This window comes from Atractosteus spatula, chromosome 13, assembly GCF_055471065.1.
Source record: "Atractosteus spatula isolate fAtrSpa1 chromosome 13, fAtrSpa1.hap1, whole genome shotgun sequence".
Lineage (NCBI taxonomy): Eukaryota > Metazoa > Chordata > Actinopteri > Semionotiformes > Lepisosteidae > Atractosteus > Atractosteus spatula.
The window spans coordinates 24,777,720-24,800,786 of NC_142718.1; the positions used below are offsets into that span (position 1 = coordinate 24,777,720).

Consider the following 23,067-nt stretch of genomic DNA (forward strand, 5'->3'; position numbering starts at 1 on the left):
AAAATCTAGGTTATTATGATTTTTAGGTGCTTATACAGTATTTTGAAGAAAATAATGTTTTTCTTCTTCAGCACAAGTGTTAGATGGCATTTTTGTCTGTTAAAAGACAGAAAGAAACCTGTTTTGTTTCATTCTGTGTTGTGATCCTCTGCTGTATTAAAGACCATCTTGATGATATGATGCACTGTGTAGCACAAAGTGTTAAATCGGATATACTCTAGTGGCAAAGGAGTAGAACACAGAATGTACTGTATGTGTTCTATAGTATGTACTGTACTTAACTTTTATATTCACAAACATGGCTTTTTAAGAATTTATTTTTATTACTAGAGCTTATGTAAACTTGAGGGAGATAAATGGTTGTGACTGTGGGTGGCAATGAGGGTTACCATAGGTAAACCACATCCTGTGGCACTCTGAGGTAAAAGGTTCAAATATTTACTTGACATATTTTGGGGAAAATTATTAACTGTACTGAATTTTCAGCCCCTGTGTTACCCCTTCTTTTAAAGTAATTTTAATTTAGGGTTTTCATTTATGGTTTCCTCTAGGAAGGCAACCTTAAAATTGCAGTACCAGGGGCTAACATTTTATGATGGCATTAAAATTCTTAAGCCAATACTGAAGTCCATAAAAGAAAAAAAGTTTTCAGAATTCCATTTCTTCATGAGCTCAGTGGTGGAGTATGTACAGATACACACATTCAGATGTGTACAGTTTTATATAGCCCTAGACCGCTCAAACACCATTAAAATAAATAAAATGTACAATCAATATCATAATCAATGCTTGTGCACAACCTGCATCGCTTCTAGAAATAATGAATAATGAGCTTCCTTTGTGAAAAGGGTTTGCTTTGATGAAGAAAGTACAGTGATCTTGAACACTGTGGTCTCGTACTGAAGCAGCAAAGAAAGTAGGAAACTGCAGTTTATTTTTAGAGAAGCATGGTGTGGTCTTCTTTAGAGCAGGATGGTTTAAGTGTGGAGGCTTCGGCAAGGAAAACCAGCCTTCTGAAGGGAGAACAGTTTTCGAAAAATAAAACAAGTAGTTGTTCTTTTTTAATCATAAGGCTAGCTTTATGTCCATTTGTGTTGAATATTCTACTTTCATATTTTTGTGCTCTTATCATTTTTTAACCTTTTGATAGCATTTACAGTATGTTCCTCTTCCTTACTGACAAAATAATAGTATCTGTGGCTAGTGGAAGGTAAAAGTATTTCTATTAACAGGTTTCTGTTTTGTTTTACCCCCAGTAATACATGTATTTAACTTATATTGTTCCACATTTCATTTTCATAGACCTGTTCTGTATAGCAGCTAGAATAACACTAAAACTCCCATAATGGTAAAGTTAATAAGAAGTCAAAAAGTTCTACTGCAAAAAAAATAGAAAACACAATCATACAGTACCAGTGCCTATAATGATTTTAATGCCAGGTATGTCCCACTTGATGAGTTTTAATTATTTTTAATTTAATTTAAATAAATTTTTCAGAGTACATTTCGTGTACAATGTTTGGTCATTTGGGCTTTTTAAAATAAAAGTATGATAAGAAACTTTATAAACTTTATATACTTTACAAATCCACTAAAAATACCCTCACCCACCTCCAGGAAATGGCAGCAACACTTCCTTTAGCTGTTTTGGCAGACTGCAGCATGTCAACTCAATTTGGATTTCAGCTCTGGCAAAAATCAGTTGGAGACGGTTCTTCAGGCACTGAGAAAATTACAGACCGAAAAAGGAAATGTTATGTGTTAGTGCAAGGCTTTTACAAGGCACCCTCCAGTTTATCTCTGTAAGGGCAGTCATATAAATAAGAAAGTAAATAAATTGTTAACAGGAAACCAAAGTTTAAAATGAGTTTAGGAAAATAAATGTATTGACATTTTAGGTAATGATAATAAAATATCCTGAGTTGTGAAGGGTTATAAATGTGCAGTTAAATGTTACTGTTTACAGGATAACAGTAAATTTATGTCTAAATTGCAAAGCAGATTTTTTTTAACTTTTCAAGGCATTAATTAATAAAGAACAAAATTGAATAAAGAACAACCAAGGTACTTTACATTATTTTGTTTTGCCTCAAAAGTAATTAGAAATAAAACTCTAACAATATTACACAAATGTTTACGTGACAATACTCACTTCAAATAATCATGCGAACAGAAATGCATACAGTAGTTCTCCAATTTGCTTATGTCACTGAAAGCCTTGAAAACTGAATACCTCTTTTATTTTTGTTTTTTGCATCACATAGGATGAAGAAAAAAGAAGACCTTGAAGTCTGACTTTACACATCACAATTATGCATTTCTGTTTTAAGTCATTACCATGAAATAACAGTAAAGATAAAAAAGGGTCTGGATTATAAACGTTACTTGAATTTTATTATCTGTGATTTCTGATTTCTGTTTTTTTTTTCTACTTAAACTGCTTGCCTAACTCAATGAGAATGCGAAAACCTACAGTAGCTTTCATCAACAGCTCCACTTAACTGTAAGATCAGTGATCCAGTTTACTGTTATGTTGTTAAAACGAAACGATCTGTAAGCAAAAAAAAGGAACCTTGTGGAATAGTAAAATTTGACCAAATCACGAACTAGGTCATTTACGAATGTAAAATGCATGATTGGAAATCAAAATGTGAATTGTCTCCAGGATGGTCTAATTGTTTTTAACCCTTAAATCTGCGCTTGCTGTTAACGCTTAAATCAATCAAGGTGTGTGTTCCAACTGAATAATTATTTTTCAACTAAAATATTTGTTAAAAGAACAATATAAAAAATAAGCAATTTCATTACAGACAATTATTTAATAACTAAAGTGTAATACTCACAGATGTTATCATTTTAATCTATTTGTACACTGTACTACTCTATACGTGACATACAGGGTATGTATTGTTCTTATATTATTATTGAGGTTTTGAGGATTGAAGTAATTTGGATTGGTTTGCCACAATGTATAGAATTGAGACAATGAAATGGAAATTCAAAATATAATTTTACCTTAATTTTATTTACCTAGACCGCCCGAAATATCACAGTTCTTTTTAATCTGCGCATCTGGACGCCACAGCTGCACATGTCTGGGTAAAGTTCAAAGCTCCCCCTAACGGATTGTTTTATAGAAATTAAAGCTTAGTTTTCACGTGACATGATTTGACCAGAGTGCTGTTGGAAAGACAACAGTAAAGATCAACAGTAGAGTAGTACCGTAACTTTTTAAAGCTAGTTTAACTCTTTCAGATTCTAATGTAAAACATCATTTTTCTTTTTTTCTTTTCACTTGTCTCATTATTTATGCAACGCGAGTTTTTCTAAGTGCATGTGCCTCTAATATAGATATTTTCTTATAAGTATGGATAAAAAAAAGTTAGAAGAAGTTCATAGCTGGTTTATCGTATTGAAAGTGGCGTGCATTTTTTATCTAGTCAGCAAAGCCGAATGCTACAATCTGGATATAGAGAATCATGTAATTTTCAATGGACCAAAGGGATCTCTGTTTGGATATTCAGTTTTGCTACATAGTCATGAAAATCAGAATTGGTAAGTGTAAAATACATTTATTTTCTAACAAGAATTTTATTTTAATACTTGACTTTTAAATGAACGTAGTTTTTCAGAGAAATTAGGATATTCGTTTGATGGTTTATGTTTCATCTGTGGGTTAACGAACAAAGCTGTCATTTAGTCATTTCCAGAATGCAGTAAAATGCAGAGCATACAAATTAGCCTTCTATGGAAGTACAAAGCGCTGTTTAATTCTGTAAGAGACGATTTTGTTCCTACTACTTTTATATCTAAAGATAACTGCACGTTTCTAACAAGCGGTATGCTAATTTTAAATTAATCGCCAATCTTGTTAGTGTAAAACATCATTTTTGTGTGTTCTAGGTTGTTAGTGGGAGCTCCAATTGCTAATTCAAGCAGTAACCAAGCCATCGTCAACCCTGGTGCAATTTTTAAGTGTAACATCAATGACATCGATCACTGTGAGCAGCTACCTGTCGGTTAGTATCGATTATTACAAAATCTTTTCAGTTAATGTAATTGAATCTCTTGTTGCGTTCGATTCTGTTATTTCAGTAAAAATAATGCGTATACAAATGGCAAAGTATTTTTAAATTTGCTGGAACTGGTTGAAAGTAATTACTGAACATACTGTATAGTAATACTAGACAGGCTTTTCTGAGGTGTTAAGAGACGTTTTTCTTGTTCAGTTTAGTCCTGACGTCCTGACAAAGAGGTTGCGTTTATCAGCCAAGCAGATTGGAACTGTTGAATCTTGTTTCTGAAGTTGAAATCTTCGATTACCATTAACATAATATCATATGTGCCTTTATATTGTATAGTTTAGGTTAGGATTTTCAGCAGTGTTTCATAGCTGGAGCGTTTTTAAAATCTAAGCTGTTCCAGCACGTGGTAAGAATTTAATGAATCAGCTGTTGGGATATGAAACGGTCATGCATAAAGTATGAGTCTGCAAACGAATAGCTAAACATATAAACTTTTAATAGTTGTATTTTAGTAATAATATAGTTATACTATCAGTTCCCATTATTACATTGAAATGTGTGCGAAGTTTACGGGGAGACTTAAGGCTTTGATTCGAGTGCTGTGCACCGAAGTCCTACAACGTTCACTTAAGCACTTGGGGATGTAAGCCAACGACATACACTGTGTATAAAAGGAGAAACAGAAAAATCAGCAAAGTACTGTATACTGTTGTATTCATTATATTTATGTCTTTTTGTGCTGTATACAGTACAGTGTTTCTACAAAAACGTCTGAAAAAGTTCAGTGTACCTATACTGTAGGTGCTTAGAGTTGTTCCATTTCATGGAGAATAGCTTTTGAATATAACAGAGATGTGATTTCAAATTTAAAAGTGGTTATTCTTCATCTATGATTGTACATCATCATATCCACTGAAATTCCACAGGGTCTAATGTGTTAGCTTCCGTTACCCTGGTCTGTTAGCATAGGATCCACTTAATTCAATTACAGATTTACTTAATAAATTACTTATTTACTGTACATATTGAGACACATGCTGAAAGATGTCTTTCAAATACACAAACACTGTAGATCTATTTTCTTCAAGCAATTTTAGTGTGTCATAGATAACTGGTACTTCTTATCTCTCACATAAAAGATGGAATAACCGTCTTTCTCAGATGTATAGTAGGATGATCCTGTAGATGATGACAGGACTTTTTTTGCAGGGGAAACCCAGCATCTCACAATGACTCAGCATTTCAGTGCTCATTTGGTGAGCCACCTATCATCTCCCTCTGCCTCTTCAGTAGATTGTAGGGTGACTGTGTTGGATGTTCTGAGATAACACACGGTTAGGCCAAAAGAAAAGGAATTGAATGCATTGCACTTACAAGGTGTTTTTCTTGACTGAAATACACCCAGAGAATGAACTTCCCCTTTTTCACAGGAAATTCTCTTTGACCCCGGCCAATATGTTTCAGCCTTGAGACCTTTAGTTGCCCCTGAGCCATAAATAACTAGTAAAACTGAAATTAGCAATGCAAGTCTCTTTAAAGTGCTAAAAATTTTAAGTCTGCATTTTGGATTTCAGAAGGGTTTAATGAGGTTTTTTAGTACCGCACAATTCTGCTTAATTGATAAAAGATGTTATTGGACTCATAACTCTGAATATAGTGTACATACAGTATGTTTATCTTGGCTAGCAGCTATATCACCCTGGAGCTCTCAACCTGGCTACCCACTGAAGTTAAGCAGGGTTGAGCCTGGTCAGTACCTGGATGGGAGACCTCCTGGGAAGCTATGGTTGGTACTGGAAGTGGTGTTAGTGGGACCAGCGGGGGGGGACGCCTACCCTGTGGTCAAGTGTGGTCCTAATGCCCCAGTATAGTGCCCCACACTACTGTAGTGGGTGCCGTCTTTTGGATGAGACGTTAACCTGAGGTCCTGACTCTCAGTGGTCATTAAAGATTCCTGGGCATTTCTCAATAAGAATAGGTTATCCCAGTGTCCAGGCAAAATTCCCCCCCTTGGCCTTTACCGTGGTCTCCAAATTGTCCCCATGTATGATTGGCTTGCACTTGCCCTGTGATGGACTGGTGCCCTGTCCAGGGTGTACACTTCCATTGTGCTCGTTGCTTGCTGGGTAGGCTCTGGCTTCCTGTGACACTGTATGGTATAAAGCGGTTTGGCAAATGACATGACATGTTTAACTTGTGTTTCAGGTATTGAAGAAGACAATTCTTGTGGAAGACATTGCCTAGCTGAGAAAGATAATCAATGGCTTGGTGTTAGCTTATCCAGACAATCTGAAGAGGGATATATTGTGGTATGTAAAACACCATGATATTTCATTGGGGGAAGCTTCATCCACTCTTTAGAATAATGGAGTATGAGTTATATGGGGCAATACAATGACACAGGGGTTATAGCATTGCTGCCTCACATAGCTGAGACCCTGGGTTCAGTTCCTGACTTGGGGGGCTATCTGTGTGGAGGTTGTATGTTCATCCGTGCTCATGTGGGTTTCTTCTGGATGCTTTAGTGTCCTCTCATAGTACATTGGTTGATTAATTGGCCTATGGAAAAACTGGCCCTAGTGTGAGTGTATGCATATTTATAGTTGTTCAGGTGGGTAGCTGCGTGAGCATGCGTAGGCTGCAAAGGAACAAGTAAAAGGTTTATTCCATACTGAAAAAAGAACACAACGCTTCGGCCGTGGAGCCTTCTTCAGGTGAAGAAGGCTCCACGGCCGAAACGTTGTGTTCTTTTTGACAGAAGAAACTGTTTCTTCTTTTTTTCAGCTTGGAATAAACCTATTACGTGTATATTTATATTTGTATCTGTGTGTGCCCTGCGATGGACTGGTATCCCATCCACCATGTCCACCAATGCCACAGTGTATCTGTGTGCCCATTAAGACCCAGGATTGGCTCTGTTTTTCCCTCTAACCTGAATTGGATAAAGTCGTTAGAAAATTAAAGGATGATTTAAATAAAGGCTTGAAATTTTAACTTAAATACCAAAAATCCACACCTGTGTTACTGTATATTTCTTTGTTTTCATCCTTAATCTCTGTTTAAGAATTTTGTTCCGAATAAGAAGTTTGAAAATGAATATGTGTTTAATCTATAGTATTATTAGTGATTTAAAGTCTATTACTCTTGGTGGTAATTTATCTTTTTATTTAATTCAAGACTTAGTCTTTTGCAATGATCAACCATTCAAAAACTTATAGTGAGGAACCATTATAATATTTCTTTATAATGAAATTTTTTTTATAGTAAATAAATATCTTAAATGTTTGCTATACTATATATTGTATATATGATGTGTTCTTTATTAAAAATAATGTAATCTGTCTGTTTTCTGTGCAGGCTTGTGGACATAGGTGGAAAAATGTCTTTTATATGCATAAAGAAAATCAGCATAAGTTGCCTCATGGTATTTGCTACAAAATAAGCCCTGATTTAACTTTCCAGCAGACATTGACTCCCTGCTACAAAGGTCAGATATACATTTTTGTCTTTGTATACATATACAGTAAAATCTCTTGTTAAACAGTAGAAAAAATGCAGTGGAGCAGGATTTAAACTTGAGGTAAAGCTTTTAAATGAGACATAAACAGAAAATATTTTTTTACAGCCTTAAACTCAGTTTTTCAGTACAGAAAAGCTGTCCAAGATGAAAAGTAAACTTTAGACAATATAAAGCTATTAAAAATTAAAGGAGTATTCTAGGGATTTTGGTCATGGCATCATTTCATCATTTGTAAACATGCTTCTGACAAGAAAGTTTGTTACATGTACAGTTGTATATTGTGGATCACATGACACATTGAAGTCATATACTGTACCACTCACATTTCTCCATTGTGTTGTTATGGATATGCAGTACAACGGGGTAATGCATGACATTATTAATCCCAGATGGATATAGAAACTCTTTGGTGATTCTTACATTGAGGGGACACTTATCATATTGAAATTAAAATGACAGAATTGGTGTAACAATGGGTGGAGCATAGATCTCAAATTATGGTGAAACTTACACTGTACATTAAGATCCCCATTGCCAACTCCTAAAGCTGACATTACTGACCTTTTAAACAACTACCTTACCACTGCCAAAAGATCCTTTTGTAGTTTTTCCTCTATGTATGTTTTGCCTGACATTTCCTGTCTTTTGGTATCTCTGCTAAAGTCAAGTGGTTAAATGGACACTTATTTGCTTTGGCAACTTTAGATTGCAACATCCCCACCATTAACATTCAGTTGAGGTATTCTTTTTCTGTTTCACTGAGAGTAATGAATAATGAATCAACAAACTTGTCTGTACATTACCTTTGAACATACAGTACAGATTCTCAGGCATGTGTTCATTTTAATGTCTCCCTTGTGTTGTCAATACTTTTGCTATTTCAAACCCTGGAGGTAACCTGGTGCACAAAATTGTGATATAGGCTTTATATTGTTCTACGGGTATGTCACAACCTCACATATTATTAGGCTTAAACAGATAAATTGCTTATTGTTGTCTAATAAACAATCGGAACATGTCTTGCACTTCCAAAGAGTGTCACAGTAAAATAGCCTAATGAGTATGCATGGTCTCACGTGTGCAAACTGGGCATATCTGGCTGCCTCTGCAATAGAATCACTTGTCTTTATTGATGATGTGACTAATTGTTGGCAGTAGAATGTACATTTCTGATTTCAGATACATTTTGTCTGCTTATGTCAAAGAAAATGCTTCCATGTTGGTCATTGCATCATCATGGAGCAAGACAATGACTAAAAACCAGGCAGTGCAACCAAAGAGTTCATCATACGAAAAAAAAGTGAAAAATCTTTGACTGGCTAGGTCAATTTCCAGGTTTAAATTCAATTGTAGATGCATTTAATATGTTGAAGAAAAAAGTGAAGTCAGAAAACCCAAGAATAGACAAGATCTTGAAGTGGCTATAGCAAAGGCTTGTGAAAGCATCTCAAATAAAATGTTTCTAAAAAGAGTTTGGTAAGCTCAGTGGGTCACAGACCGTATGCAGTGATTGTGTCAAAGTGATATACAACCAAATCCTGACCTCTAAACTCTGAAAGCGAAAATGTGACAGTATGGATGGTCTCTGGAAATCACTGGTTTAACATGAAGTATACTTGTGTTCTGATATGATCAAATGTATGCATGGAAATATTCCCTCAAAAATTGTACTTTTCATTCATATTAATCTTCACAAATACATACTTCTTGACTTCAAAAATTTAAGTTTTGACTTAGCTGTCACAATACTTTCGGAGGGCTTATGCAATGTATACACTTGGAGAATGTCTGTTATGGTACAGTAGACTTTTGGCCAATGCAGTGGTTATGATCCTACAGTACAAAGAAACCTTAGGAAAATAGGTATTGGAAACACTTAACACCTTATGTAATAAAAACAGTAGACGTATGTGAAAGGGACTGTATAAAATCGCCCAGTAATACCTACATGTGTATAGTATTACACAGAAATAAGGTAGGCCCTACTTACAGTATTCTGAACTTTGTATGAAATGAAAATATAATAAAATATATATAGTACAATTAAAGTATAAATGTTTTTATCTTTATGAGATGAAATTTATTAAAGGCTTGATGATGGGAATTTGTACATTTATGTACATGTATGTCATAACCTTACAAGTTTTAATCTCTTGCAAATTGTATTGCTTTTAAAGGTATTAACTGAAATAAAAATATGAAAACGGTCAAAAAAGGCAATTGCATCTTCACTGAAATTTTCACGGTAACTGTAAAAAGGACTGAGAGAAAGGATGGTTTATGGTGGTGTGGGTGCGTTAAAGAGATTACGCAGTTTCAAGAGCACACATTACTAAGAATTTTGGCGGACCACATGTAGTCAGATTTTTCTTGTTCGACAGACAGGTAATACCGTTGATCTTTTCATGTACAGTATAATCAAATCCAGTCTGGACAAGCCCAACACCTTTAGTTAACTGAATGGTAATAGATTTCTTTGGCATTAAGGAGGAAAACAATGTAACAGAGGAAACAGATTTTTTTGTGAAAAAAGGAAAAACCTGAGTACTGTTCATGATGAAGGTTCTTAGCTACAAGCTATTTTTCTTTTAAGTTTTGCTTTACTTTTCTGCAGCTCAGGGTTATAAATTTAGTTGCGAAGTGGTAAAATGTCTTTGTCTAAAATACACAATACCTTATTATATTATTCAAGACCTCATGGGCAGTTGAAACAAGATGTGACACAACTCAAGCATATAAATTAATATGGTTTCAGAAGGCCTTAGAATGCTGGGAAGGGAGCAGAATGCATCTTAAATGGGGAATGATTGCTGAAATTAAGAGTCTGTGCTTCTATCTTTTAATTCATAGATTTTGAAGCAGATGTGTCACATCACACTTTGTATGTTAAATGGGTTGTGTTGCTATTTGCTCAATATCTTTACTGAAACTATTGAAAGAAAATGCAGAATATTTTATATTTATTTTTTTAGATCATCAGCGGAAATTTGGTGAAAGCTATGGTTCCTGTCAAGCTGGAATATCTAATTATCTGACAAAGGTGCCCAGTTTTTTTTTCTCTGCTTGGTTCTTTATTAAAGGAACATGGAATAAATCTGCTATAAGTGAATATACACATGCTGCTTTATGGTATTTTAACACCAGTGTTTGTATTGCAGGATTTGATTATAATGGGAGCTCCTGGAACGTTTTACTGGACTGGATCTGTTTTAGTTTATAATATGTCAAGCCGTTCTTTATGGGCATATGTTGATAATGAAAACCATGTCCTTTTTGGAAGCTATTTAGGTAAGATACTTTGAAACCTGCATAATAAGTGAAACATCTTTACATATGCATCATCTCTTAAAAAAGTATCTAGGACATTTCTTTTTCTTTTTTTAAACTAGAATTATTTGTACCATTTATACCATTCTGTACCATGGAAATACAGAAAACAAATTTATCACCTTTGGCTTTTTCATTTCCTAAATTTAAACATCATGCCAGAGGAAAGTGAAGATTTTAGTTCTTGTGAAGAATAAGGCTTACTTTTCAGAACAGAATGTCAGCTTATTTACATTTATTTATGTTTGATTTCCAAAGTACAGTTTTAGATTAATTATTGATACTTCATGCTGAATGATGGCTTAATCAGTATGTTAAAAGGTTGTACTTTCTCTTGAAAAAGTAAACTGGAATCATTTCTGACTTCAGTTTCAATTAAATAGCATTTAACATTTTCAGAGATTATAAATTGCAGTGCCCATGTTTTAGTATTATTTGCCATTCTTATGATTTATAGTAAATTCATTTAAATAAATGCCATCCTACAGCACATTTAGTAGCATGTTATTATATTGTCTGGTAGATTACACATTTTTAAAGTTACAAATAGTTTTGTAGTATGTCTTTTCTGTCCTTGAATTTTTAATTTAAATGTACAGTACATTGTAGTTTTGTGGGTGAAATTTCACTCTAAAAATAGCAAGAGTGCTGAGTGCTGAGACAGAGGAATGCTAGTCTGTTCTAGTTTGTTGTACTAACTTTTAAGATGGTGGAAAAGCCATCTTTTCTATCCAAGGATTAAATTGTTAAAATCAGTACATTAAAACATATCAGTAAAATTATGTAAAGATTGAAAATTGGCTTTGCCAAACTCTACCTGACAATATTTTCTCATACTAATACAATAAAAGTCTATTATTTGTATATGCTTTTTATCTTTCTACATTTTTTAAATGCCACACTTAAAGTCATTTTCTGCTTTATCCATGTCATTAATCAGTTTCTTTTGGACTGTGCCTTTTATTTAAAACAAGTTTGAGAGAATAGGAAGGATAAAGCCCTTTTCATATTAGGTGGTAGTCCAAGTTGTTTTGCTTACATACATTAAGCCAGTTCTGCTGTTTTAAAATACCTTTTTATCCTAAATCTAAATGTGCCAAGAGTCCTTTATTATGGAAACAGCAGAGTGTAAAGTTTTGTGTAGTGATTATAAAGTCTGTAAAGGAAATGTAAAAGCTGTGCTTGAGTCCTTCTATCTGCACATACGTTAATAACAGGAAGTTATGCAGGTGCATGTTCTGTTTTTGTGATTTGTGAAAATACAGCATGATTATATTGTTTTGATAATACTGACTGAATTGCATACACAAAAAGCCTATTTGTTCTGCTTTTAAGGTCAGCAATATTAAAAGCAATAATGGGACTAAATTGGCAATCTTCTGGTTATGGGTTTTTCATAAATGGGTACTAATATCTGAATCTGGCTAGGTATTTCTTATTTGCAAAGGAACAGTAAATTAGAATTATTGGACAATAGAAATAGGTGAACCTTTTCTTGGTCTTTGAATACAAATACTCAATCTACCACTGTGTCATATCTAATTTATAAGGAAACTGGTGCCTGTTAACATTTTCACACCAAATACAATATGTAGTGTAGCTGTTATGCTGATGAAAAAATGACATCAGTTAACTAAGGTTGAAATATGTGTGACAGTCTAAATTAAGAAACAGGTTTTCATATCTCTGTTTTCTTCATTTCCTCTCTGAAAGGCTATTCAGTAGGTGCTGGCCATTTTAGCCATCCAGATTCCACTGAATTTGTGGGAGGGGCTCCCCAGCATGGGCAGACTGGTAAAGTAAGAATTAATTCTCATCCATATTTCTTTTATTGTAGATTGAGGTTTAACCAACAGCAGAAAAACCGGAAATTATGAATTAGGAGAAATATAAATAAATATAGGATGTGAAACCGTTCTTCTCTCTCTTAAAGGATTCTGTAACACCCCAGTGGCGCTATGAACCACCATGCTACTAAACATTGTTGTCTACTCTGTGGTGATATTCCTCCAATGCCATACTCATACAGTTTCTTTTTAGCATTTGGATTCACTTACTCCAGATTATAAATCTGCTAAGGAAAGGTAAATGAAATCGTATTCCTTGCAATACCCTATCAGACAGACCAAGCTTCCTTAATAACAAAGCTGCTGTATGCTGTAGTTCGGAAAAGTATTACCACAACTTTTATAGTACTGTACATAAACGTTTTAACATAATTAATGGTGCCAACAGAGGGAATAAAGTACTTGTGTTGGCATTGAGTTAGAGGCTGTTTTCAAACATTCAGTCTAACTCTTTGGTTTGTTATAGTAATTTATAGTTTATTTAGTTTCATCACCATTATACTGCTGATGCATGACAAAAGAATTTGTGAATTCTAATATCAAAACAGTTGATACAGTACATACAGTTCTTTAGCCAATGGTGGTATATAGGATGTTTTCTGTCATTGCAATGTATTTTGCTTTTTTTACATTGACATTGCATGATCAAAATGCTGTGTATAAAGTATACAGTTGCATATAATGAATATTTCTTTATTTCTGTATACAACCAGAGAAGATTTCATCAAGCAGTAATAGTGATCTACTGTAGATGACATAGGAAAAGACTATGGATATCCTTAGTTCAAATTAAGGGAGAAGGATACATTTAATAGAACTGGTGCAATACCAATGCTGACTATACCAATACCAAATTTTAGAAATGGGTCACTTCTATTTAGTTTGTTCAAAAGCTTTTTTGGTAGAGCTTTATTTATGTAGTATAGTCTTGGGTGTGTCCGGATTTAATTTAGCTAATTAACTGACTTTTTTTATCGGTGATTCTTCTGGTGTAGTGATCTTTCAAACAGCAAAGTTTAATTAATGAGTATACTGTAAGTCATTTTAGAAGGATTATCACAAACACAGATGAAGTGTCATGATGCCATTGTTAAATCTACAAATTTAGCTGAATTTGATCCTCACAGTGCTTATATTTGTTGTATCAGACTCTATACATGCCTCCTTAATGCCACATCTGAAGTTTCTTGGGAGAAACCTTTCCACCACTCAATCCCACCTTATTAAAAATCTTAATTGAAAGATTAGTTGCAAACAATCAAAGCAATCTGGTCCTTTCTAGTTTTGCTGGATCTTTTCCAAAATCTTAACATAGACTTACTGAACATACAAAGATAAGAACATTGACAGATTGGACAGTTATCTTCATTTATGAGACCTAGAAAAAAGTAAGAAAATACAGAACTTCAACAGTATTTACCACACTGAATTATTTTCATTCTTGATTTTGGTTAGATGTACTGTACAGTAGGGGAGAAAATGCTACAGTTTAGCCTTTTGCTTAAGCTACTATTAAAACATGACTTCTATTGAAAGGAACTGAAAATTTTAGAATTATTTACTTTATACGTCTTAAATGTAAAACAACCATCAGTAGACACAAACTGGAATGCTGTCTTTACAGCACTAATATTATGGAGAGAGTAAGAGTTTCGCTGAGAGGGACTGTTGCTATTTCTAGTATACAGTCTAAATTGAAAGTAGATAAACTTTCTCATAATATGAAGGGGAATAAGCCTGGTCCTGATATTCAAGTAAGACAATAAGAGATGCTCACAGTATGATGCTGAAACAGGCAGATACAGTAAATGTTAAGTGAGATGCAGTGTCTGACAGATTTATTCTTACCCACTATGAAACTGGAGCAAAAACATCATAATTACATGTTGGATTATGTCTCAATTAAAATAATCTCATAATATTACACTGTAATGATAACAGCACTTGCACATAGCAAAGTCGTATTGGTAATAAGTAACTGAATTCCATAAAACAATTGTTACATTTATTCAGCATTCAGGACATGTGCTAAATAGGCAAATAAAATGATACAAGACAAAGTTTTATGAGAGGGGTAATGTTAAAACTGTGGAGATGTTTTTTTAGATTGCATCTAAGAGACAGAACACAGTCATAGTATTTTTATTATTAAAAGGATATAGTGGGATATAAGTCAAGAGGAGAACCACCATAGTCACTCATGAATTGTAGAACATGAGCACAGCATGAACAACAAGTTTCATTAAATGTTGACTATGGGGTGGAGCTCATTTTAGCAGAATGCATGAACATCAATGGAAATCTTCTAAAAGCAAATTCTGCATTTATACTGTCCATCAGAAAGTGTCCTATTCCCGTTGACATTCATGTCAACCTGGAACTTAGTTTGAAAGTATTGGGTGAAAAGTAGTATTACAACCAGGACAGCTTAGCAGTTTACACAAACACCAATTGGTTTGCCAGTTAACTTAGCAAACATGTCTATAAGAGATGTCTTTGATGGAATGGAACAAGAGTACCTGGAGAAAACACACAGTAACCTGCAGACTCCACTAGATAGCACCCCAGTCAAGAATTAAACCCAGAACTCAAAAGCATGTAAGCACTACTGTGCTACAAGCATTCGTGCTAGAAAACACTTTGTCACACAAAGACGGAGTTTGCCATTCTGGAAGCACTGATACCTTTCAAAAGGTCAGTGCAGATTGACTAAACCTTAATTTCAGATGACGAGATTTGGCAGATCTCTATGTATGTGCATACTTTAAATGATCACTTATAGCAACTTGATCATTAATAACAATGCTTACCAATTAAGTATATAATTAGTTAAAACGTATAATTAAGATGCCAAAGGAGAAGAAAAAGCCACTCATATTATGAGTCTCAAGGACTGGATTTTGAAATCCCACATAAGAAGAAAGTAATCTTAACTTTATAATTAACTGAATATTCCACCCTAACCACAATTTTCTCATTTTCTCTTTTGAAAAGTATTTATGACAGTTGGCAGGAGGCGCTTTTCTTTGAAGTGATGAACACTACACAGCTTTCCAATCTGATCTAGCCTTCTTGCTTTTTCTACTGCTAAGGAAGAATACTTCTGATTTTGATGTGCTTTGAAAATAAAAAGCACTTTCTATGAATGAAAGTGAATCTGTGAATCATGAAGCATGATCTTGGTTTGCACAAATACTGATGAATTAGTGATATTTGTTTGCATTTCTCCAACCTATTAACATGTTCTGGAAAGCGTGATGTGAATCACAACTACAGACTTTGTCATTTGTTCTGTTCCAGGCATACATATTAAGTTTTGGATCGACAAGTACTTTGGAAATTATCTTTGAATTAAGCGGCAAGATGGTAAGAGACTATTACTGTACATAACCATTTCCTTGTTAAGCTAATGATTTCATTCAAGTAACATTTGATGAGCGTGAATGCATTTTCCTGTTTTGCAGCTTGGATCTTATTTTGGAGCTTCCGTCTGTGCTGTTGACCTCAATTCAGATGGACTCTCAGACTTGCTTGTTGGCGCACCAATGCACAGTACTGTTCGAGAGGAAGGGCGTGTTTACGTGTATATGAATTTGGGCAAAGTAAGTTTTTTTTTTTAAGACAGTCAAATAAATTGTCCCCATTGCCTTCTTTTTATACCAAATACTTCATTACACATAGCTGCACAAATATGCCCTTTACAGTATGTCATCGATTTATTCGGCAAATGATAATCAGGCTTCCAACAATCTGAAATAATGAATTACATGATTAACTACATAGTTTCTGCAATGCAGTACTTTAAGCATGTTTCTGTACTGTAATTTGTTTTTAAATATTCCATGTTTGTACAGTATACACATTCAAAACACTAAAAGACATACACAGCAGCCTAAAACATAAATTGTGCAAAAATAAGCTCCTTTAAAATACTTTGAAATGATTATTGGGTATTTTTGAAAATCCAGCAGTTGCAAAATATTTCCTTTTCTTCTGGCAAAAGGTTTTCACTTAACAATAGTGCATGATTATTAAACAAGAAATATATATTTTCTCTTCAATAAAGATCTCACCCATGAATGCCATAACATTTCAGCATATGGGCCCAATTAAAATTTGTGTATCTTTTTTACCTTTAAATATTATTGTTCAGTTCGAAGCACTTCTTACAGTTGGAAAAATATGTTTCAGTACAGTGAATAATGGACAATTCAGTGTGTTTTTTTGATGCGTGATTTGCATTCACAGGATGTAATATACTGAGATGGAGGTACTCAGATGAAAGCTGGAAAGGAATGGCAAAGCAAGAATGCTAGTGTACCATTGTTGTGCTGAGGAGAAACTTGTGTAAAGTGTAGATTTAAGGGACACTGGGATATGCTGACTTTTCTGTCACAGAACATCTATGACATTTTTCCATGTTTCTCTGTGTCTAGGCTAAACTGCAAGAATTGGAATTTGAATTAGTAGGAAGTGATATGTATTCTGCGAGGTTTGGCGAGACCATAACCAATCTTGGAGATATTGATGATGATGGATTTCCAGGTAAACTAATGAAATATCTTACCTTATTCACATCTCATTTTTGGATTTCTCTGATTGCTATGTGCTGTATTATTTGAATAAAACATTCCTGAGCAATAATGCAATCTATAAACACTGGTCTATTAAGAAAATGTGGTATTGGAACTGAGATTATTTGTTGATGTGGTTTAAAAAGTAAAACATTTTCAACAGTTATGTACAGAGATCATTTCTGACACTAAAGTTCTGTACTAGTTTTACCATTAATTTGATTTCTATTTGAATTCTTTTATTATTTTTAACACAATTCATGATAGTCTGAAACCATTAAGCATATTGCAGCAATTCTCATAATGCAATAGACATCATTAAATTACAACAGAGGCAAATTTGTGATATCTTAATTTATTCGTCTACCAAAATTACATGATAATCTGAGTAATTAAAACTCTGTTAACTAGTTAGTTTTAACTAAGGTTTTATAAATAAATAGTGGTAGTTATTTCTATGTATGTGTAACTGTCCTTTGAAGCAAGTCTTGTAGATAAATTTGTGATATACTGTTATATTACTTAGAAGAAAAAGTAAAACTTGACAGTATTTCTTGACAGGATGACAAGGATGTTAATACTAGATGCTTACTATTGTACTGGATCCATTCAGAAAGCAGTGACTGCTCTGTTTAAATATTTAATGTTGCTGTTCAGATTAGATAGAATATATTCTAATGATGCCTTAAGTACAGATTAATTTATATTTTTGATAAAAAACTTGGGAGCCAAAGCAACAACAAAGGTAGCACAATGAGGGAAGCTAATTATTTATATAATATAAACAGTATTTTATTGAATGTCTACATGCCTAATGTGAAAGCTCCTTTTAAAATCACAAGCATTTCAGATATATAATTCGGTTGGGTGTATGAAGACCATAGCTAATTTTTTTCTTTTTTTTAAATATAAAAAAAATCCTTTTGCAGATGTGGCGATTGGAGCTCCGCAGGAAGAAGATCTTCAGGGAGCTATTTATATCTACAATGGAAGGAAAAGAGGGATATCACAGACCTTCTCTCAAGTAGGTTTACAGCTGGCGTTTGTGCTGAGCAGAGGAGGCCTTGACACTGACAGGATCCTATAGTTTCTGAGCATCAGATTGTGAGGTCAGCATTTCCTCCTCCTGTCAAATGGTCTCCTCCATCCTGTGACAATGAGTTCATTGTTCTCACACATTGGTGACTCTGGACAACAGAGGAAAAACAGACTTGAGGAGAGAATGTCAGACTGAATTGGTGTAATTTCCTAAAGCAGTTCAGAAGCATTCTTTACAGTGATTAGAAACATCTTTTACGGTTTTAAGCAATTATTGGGAGGGAAGGAGTAAAATCTGACTTTTGAAATCTTTAGCTTAGTGATGTAAACAATGCTACACATTTAAAATTTGTATTGTATTGTGATAAAGATCACCCAACTTCTTGCATTTCTTTTCAATATTATTTTTTGTTTTCCCTGTTGTACTCTTTTTTTTTTTTTTAGAAAATAACAGGAAGTATAATCGGTAATGCCTTTAAGATGTTTGGCCAGTCTGTATCTGGACGCATTGATGTTGATGGAAATGGTTACCCAGGTAACATTTTTTTTAGCTCTGCATTTGACCAAGCACATTGTAAGGTGATGCTTGGAACAGCAGTGAATTACTGACTGATACCAATGTTGGTAGGATACCAGTAGCTAATAAAACTTTTCACTAATCTAGCTCTTGTCAGACTGAGGGAAGATAGTTTCCTTATGAAGCAGGCCATATTTCTTATGTATTCAATTTTTAAAATCTCCTAGGATTTTCTTTTTTACAATTAACCTCCACTGTTATATTGGGCTTTCTACAGCACTAGACCGTGTCCCGCTGCATAAACATTAGATTAAGCCCTTCTCATAGTTAAGGTCTTTTAAGCGTTCCTTTGGTGTTTATGCAAACTTCCATCACATAAAAGGTTTGCTTTTACTTGTTGTTCTTTCATTACTGACAGATCTAATCCTTATTTCCAACTTCTCAGAGTATTTGTAATTTTAACATTGTAATTTTTTAACAAAAAAGAAACAGCTATAAGCAAACAACATGCTTTTAGAAGCAGAGGAGAATTGTTAGATGGTATAATGTTGCATTATAACAAGGAAGCAAAAGGAAAAAGGAAAAGGAAGACACAGTTGTGTAGTCTGTGTCTGTGTTTTTTCAAGGGTAAATGTATGAAAGAGATAAGGTGTTTAAGTTAGTTTGAAAGAAAAAAATTGTCATTTTTTTAAAATGGAAAATAAATCCCCTCTTTTGCAGCACATTCAATATGATGGCAGCAGTAAACAGGCCAAACAGGCTTCATAGTAGTATGAAGGATATCAGTTTGACAGGTCCAGGGGAAAAGAAATAGGAGATCATGTTAAAAATTTTCTAAGTATTAGTGACTTAACTGCCTCATATTAAGGCAAATGAGACTAATATTACAAGAGGCATTCTGTTGATTAAAAGACAGACAATACTGCTTTAATATTACTGAATGGTAGTTTCATATAGAGGGTACCACCAATGGAAACTGATGTCTTAAAACTAATTACATTTATTAATAATTTACATTTATTAACTGTCTGTTTTCTACAGATGTTGCAGTTGGTGCCTTCCTGTCTGATTCTGCCATAGTACTAAGGTGGGAACTGAGTATTCAGAGAATAAAAATAACAAATCTTAAATAATTAAAAGTGAACACAAAAGCTTTGATTAACCTCATACATGCACTAATAAAATGTTTGCTTATGATGACCTTATGTAGCAAGTGTGAATCTTCTAACTATAAAATCACAACATTTTTCAGATTATTTTATTATATTAAAGAATTTGCACTCCATTTTCGAATTCCAGAATCAATTGCAGGTGTTATTGATATATTGTGTTGATCGAATAAATTTATTTTTTGCATATTCATATTGCCTCTCGCAAGGTTTAAAGCATTAAAAAGTTTTGTATTGATCCTGTGTATGGGTGAGAGTAAGAATCACTCATTTTCTGGCTTATTCGTGTTTTCCTTAACTCTTGACAGAACCCGTGCAGTGGTGATTGTAGAAGTCTCCATGATTCTCCCTCCATCTGTTAACCGTACAAAGCCTGCATGCACTGAGAATGGAAAACCTGCAGTCTGCATGAATATCACACTGTGCTTTCAGATCAAAGGCAGATACATTCCAGGATATATAGGTAGTGCATTTTATTTTCATTGCCACCCAAATATAGAGATTTTAATTAAGTTGTATTTACTCAGGTTTGTGTGCTTTTTCGATAAGTATGTAAATTATTCTCATTAAGTGTTATTACACTAATTGAGTGCTTTGTTTTTTTTTCTTAGAAAAAAAAAAGAAAGACAAAGGCTTCCTGTAGGTAATTAAAGGTGATAAACCAGTTTTCAGTCAGACGCCAGTTAATTATGGAGGTGTGTCAGTTTTATGGAGAAAGCCTGAACTGACACACTGAAAAAGGCCAATAAAATGGTCTGGTCATTGGGGCATGGAGCCACAAGTAAACTATTTCAGGCTCAGAGCATGGAAAAATATTTAAAAGAAAACAAAAATGACACTATTTCCCAACATGTAATAAACTGAAGACAATAGCTAAATATACTGTAAATGACAATTAAGGGGAGAACAGTCTAGCTAAACTAGAGCTATAAAATCAAATGGAAGTTCACTGACAATATTTTAAAATGATAAAATAAACTTTCTTCTTATTCTAGCATGGGTGTCCATTTACAGTATCCTAGTACTTAGTACTTAGTATCCTTAGTATACTAATTGTATTTTAATTGAGTTTTTTATATTTGTTTGAAAATGCATATTGGAGTATTGATACTTTTACATTCATATTGCAAAACAGACTACAAAACACTTCTTTTTTTAAGTTCTGCTCATGTTTCTACAGTTGTATGTGCACAGCATATATTAACCTACCATAAAGACAAAAACAGCTGTTATCTCTCATGACCATACCTCCTTGTGGAAAAATACAGTTACAATGTCTGGGGTGTTGTTTTTTTATTAATCAATGGTGGTTTTGCTAAATACTCTGAAACCTACCTAAAAGAACAGAGTGGAAATATTTAGTCCTGTGCCTCAATGCATAAAATTTATTTAATATTAAATACAGTAAGTACTGCACACAAAGACATTATCCCCTAAGAACAGTTTTGACTTAAGTGTGTTCAGCTGCTTTGTGTAATGCCCTTAAATTCAACTAATAGTGAAGGGCAAAAACTAAAGAGTGATTCCAGTTAGGGCTGTTTATGCAACAAGTCTTTGACTGATCACCGACCAGAACTTCATTCATTCCATGTTTTCCCAGGTTTAATATATTTTTTCTTTCTCTTTTGATTTGTATGATATATACTGTAACAAAAGTTTTGGTGTTTTTTTATCGAACTTCTATGTTCTTGAGAAAATTAACTATGTGATAAATGCAAACAAATTATAATTTCATGGTACTGTAGGTGCAGTATATTTTACAGCACGATGAGGAAATGGTCAAGGTTGTAAGATACTTATTTGACCTTCTTTTAAAGCTATCTATCTTCCTGTCCTATCTACCTGTCCGTTCAAACACTTTAGAACAGGAAACCAGTGAATGTTTATGCAGAGAAAATTCTAGATTCTTTTAGCAATTCAGAAACATGTCATCAATATTTTTTCTTATTTTGAATGTTTAGAAAGTTAAAGCCTCAACTTTACTTCAACGAAATGCTGGTTTTTAGTTCCAGAATTTTTTTAAATTACTTTAAAAGTTTTCTTTTATAAGATTTTTTTAAAGGATTTTTGTAATGTCTCAGTAGTTTTTTCCTGTAAACCTGGAGTATGAAGATGACTAATTGTAATAGCTTGCTTCAAAAAGCCATTGCTCTTTTAATACCATTGATAGTTATAAGACAATGTCTAAAAACAAACTGTGCATCTCTTGACTGTTAAGGTTTTCACGCTTAAGTTTTTGGATTAGTTATGCTATTTTTAACAGCAACCACATTTAATTTGGTAATTCAGTCATATGAAAAAATAGTATTGCTTTTTGATTCGTTAGACCAAAAGATGCAATATATGTTTTTTGAAAATGTACAACAAAATTAATATAAAAAATAAATTTATTCAGTGTTATTTTTTTTTCTTTAAACATTTAAACAAAATGACTTAAGTTTCAATTGGCATACACTGCAAGATCATGTATTCTTATTTTTCTACTATCTTGTAGTGGCAGTTTTGTAGAGTCCCAATATTTTACAGAAGTGTTTTATTTTATTACTAACCTTGTATTTTATGACCTGGAATTTCTGTTTTCTTTATTTAGGTCTCCTTTACAACCTAACTGCAGATGTCCGCCGAAAAGAAGGATTTCCTTACAGGTTTTATTTTATTGGAAATGGGACCTCCAATAGCACATCAGGAAAAATAAATGCTTTGCACAACCGCATGAGTTGTGTGACTCACCAAGCATACATGAGGGTAAGTGAATTTTTTTACAAGACAAATACTTACTGGTAAAATCAATATACCAGGAATAGCATGCTTTAGTCTCAAATCAATTTCCAACCATTTTCCAGGTTAAGCTTTTCTGGGCTTATGAGGCTAAAGGATTCATTGCAATATGTAGTCTTTGTAGGTCATATAATGTTTTCTCTTTCAGGAGGTTAAGATGGAGTTATGTTCTGGCTTTTCGGGCCTGTGATTATTTAACATGATTGAGCATAATCTAAAGGAAACCTTCGTAAATGAATGATGCCTCTATAATATGATACAGTTGTTGAGTT

The 23,067-nt window shown here is 33.7% G+C and overlaps 1 protein-coding gene across 2 annotated transcripts in view; it reads left to right on the plus strand.

The window, feature by feature from the left end:
* Positions 1-3,175: 3,175 nt before the first annotated feature.
* Positions 3,176-23,067, plus strand: part of itga4 (integrin alpha 4) — a 40,007-nt gene continuing 20,115 nt past the window's right edge. Inside the window, exons 1-15 of one of the 2 annotated variants that reach the window (XM_088929894.1) lie at positions 3,176-3,555; positions 3,904-4,019; positions 6,231-6,334; positions 7,383-7,512; positions 10,518-10,585; positions 10,704-10,833; positions 12,586-12,671; positions 16,020-16,085; positions 16,184-16,321; positions 17,156-17,264; positions 18,223-18,317; positions 18,776-18,866; positions 19,890-19,935; positions 20,326-20,480; positions 22,608-22,762. In XM_088929894.1, the coding sequence (XP_088786020.1) occupies positions 3,368-3,555; positions 3,904-4,019; positions 6,231-6,334; positions 7,383-7,512; positions 10,518-10,585; positions 10,704-10,833; positions 12,586-12,671; positions 16,020-16,085; positions 16,184-16,321; positions 17,156-17,264; positions 18,223-18,317; positions 18,776-18,866; positions 19,890-19,935; positions 20,326-20,480; positions 22,608-22,762 (1,677 nt within the window). In that variant the 5' untranslated portion in view covers positions 3,176-3,367. Of the gene's footprint in view, positions 3,556-3,903; positions 4,020-6,230; positions 6,335-7,382; positions 7,513-10,517; positions 10,586-10,703; positions 10,834-12,585; positions 12,672-16,019; positions 16,086-16,183; positions 16,322-17,155; positions 17,265-18,222; positions 18,318-18,775; positions 18,867-19,889; positions 19,936-20,325; positions 20,481-22,607; positions 22,763-23,067 lie in introns of those variants that run through there. The other variant, XM_088929895.1, reaches the window with a different exon arrangement.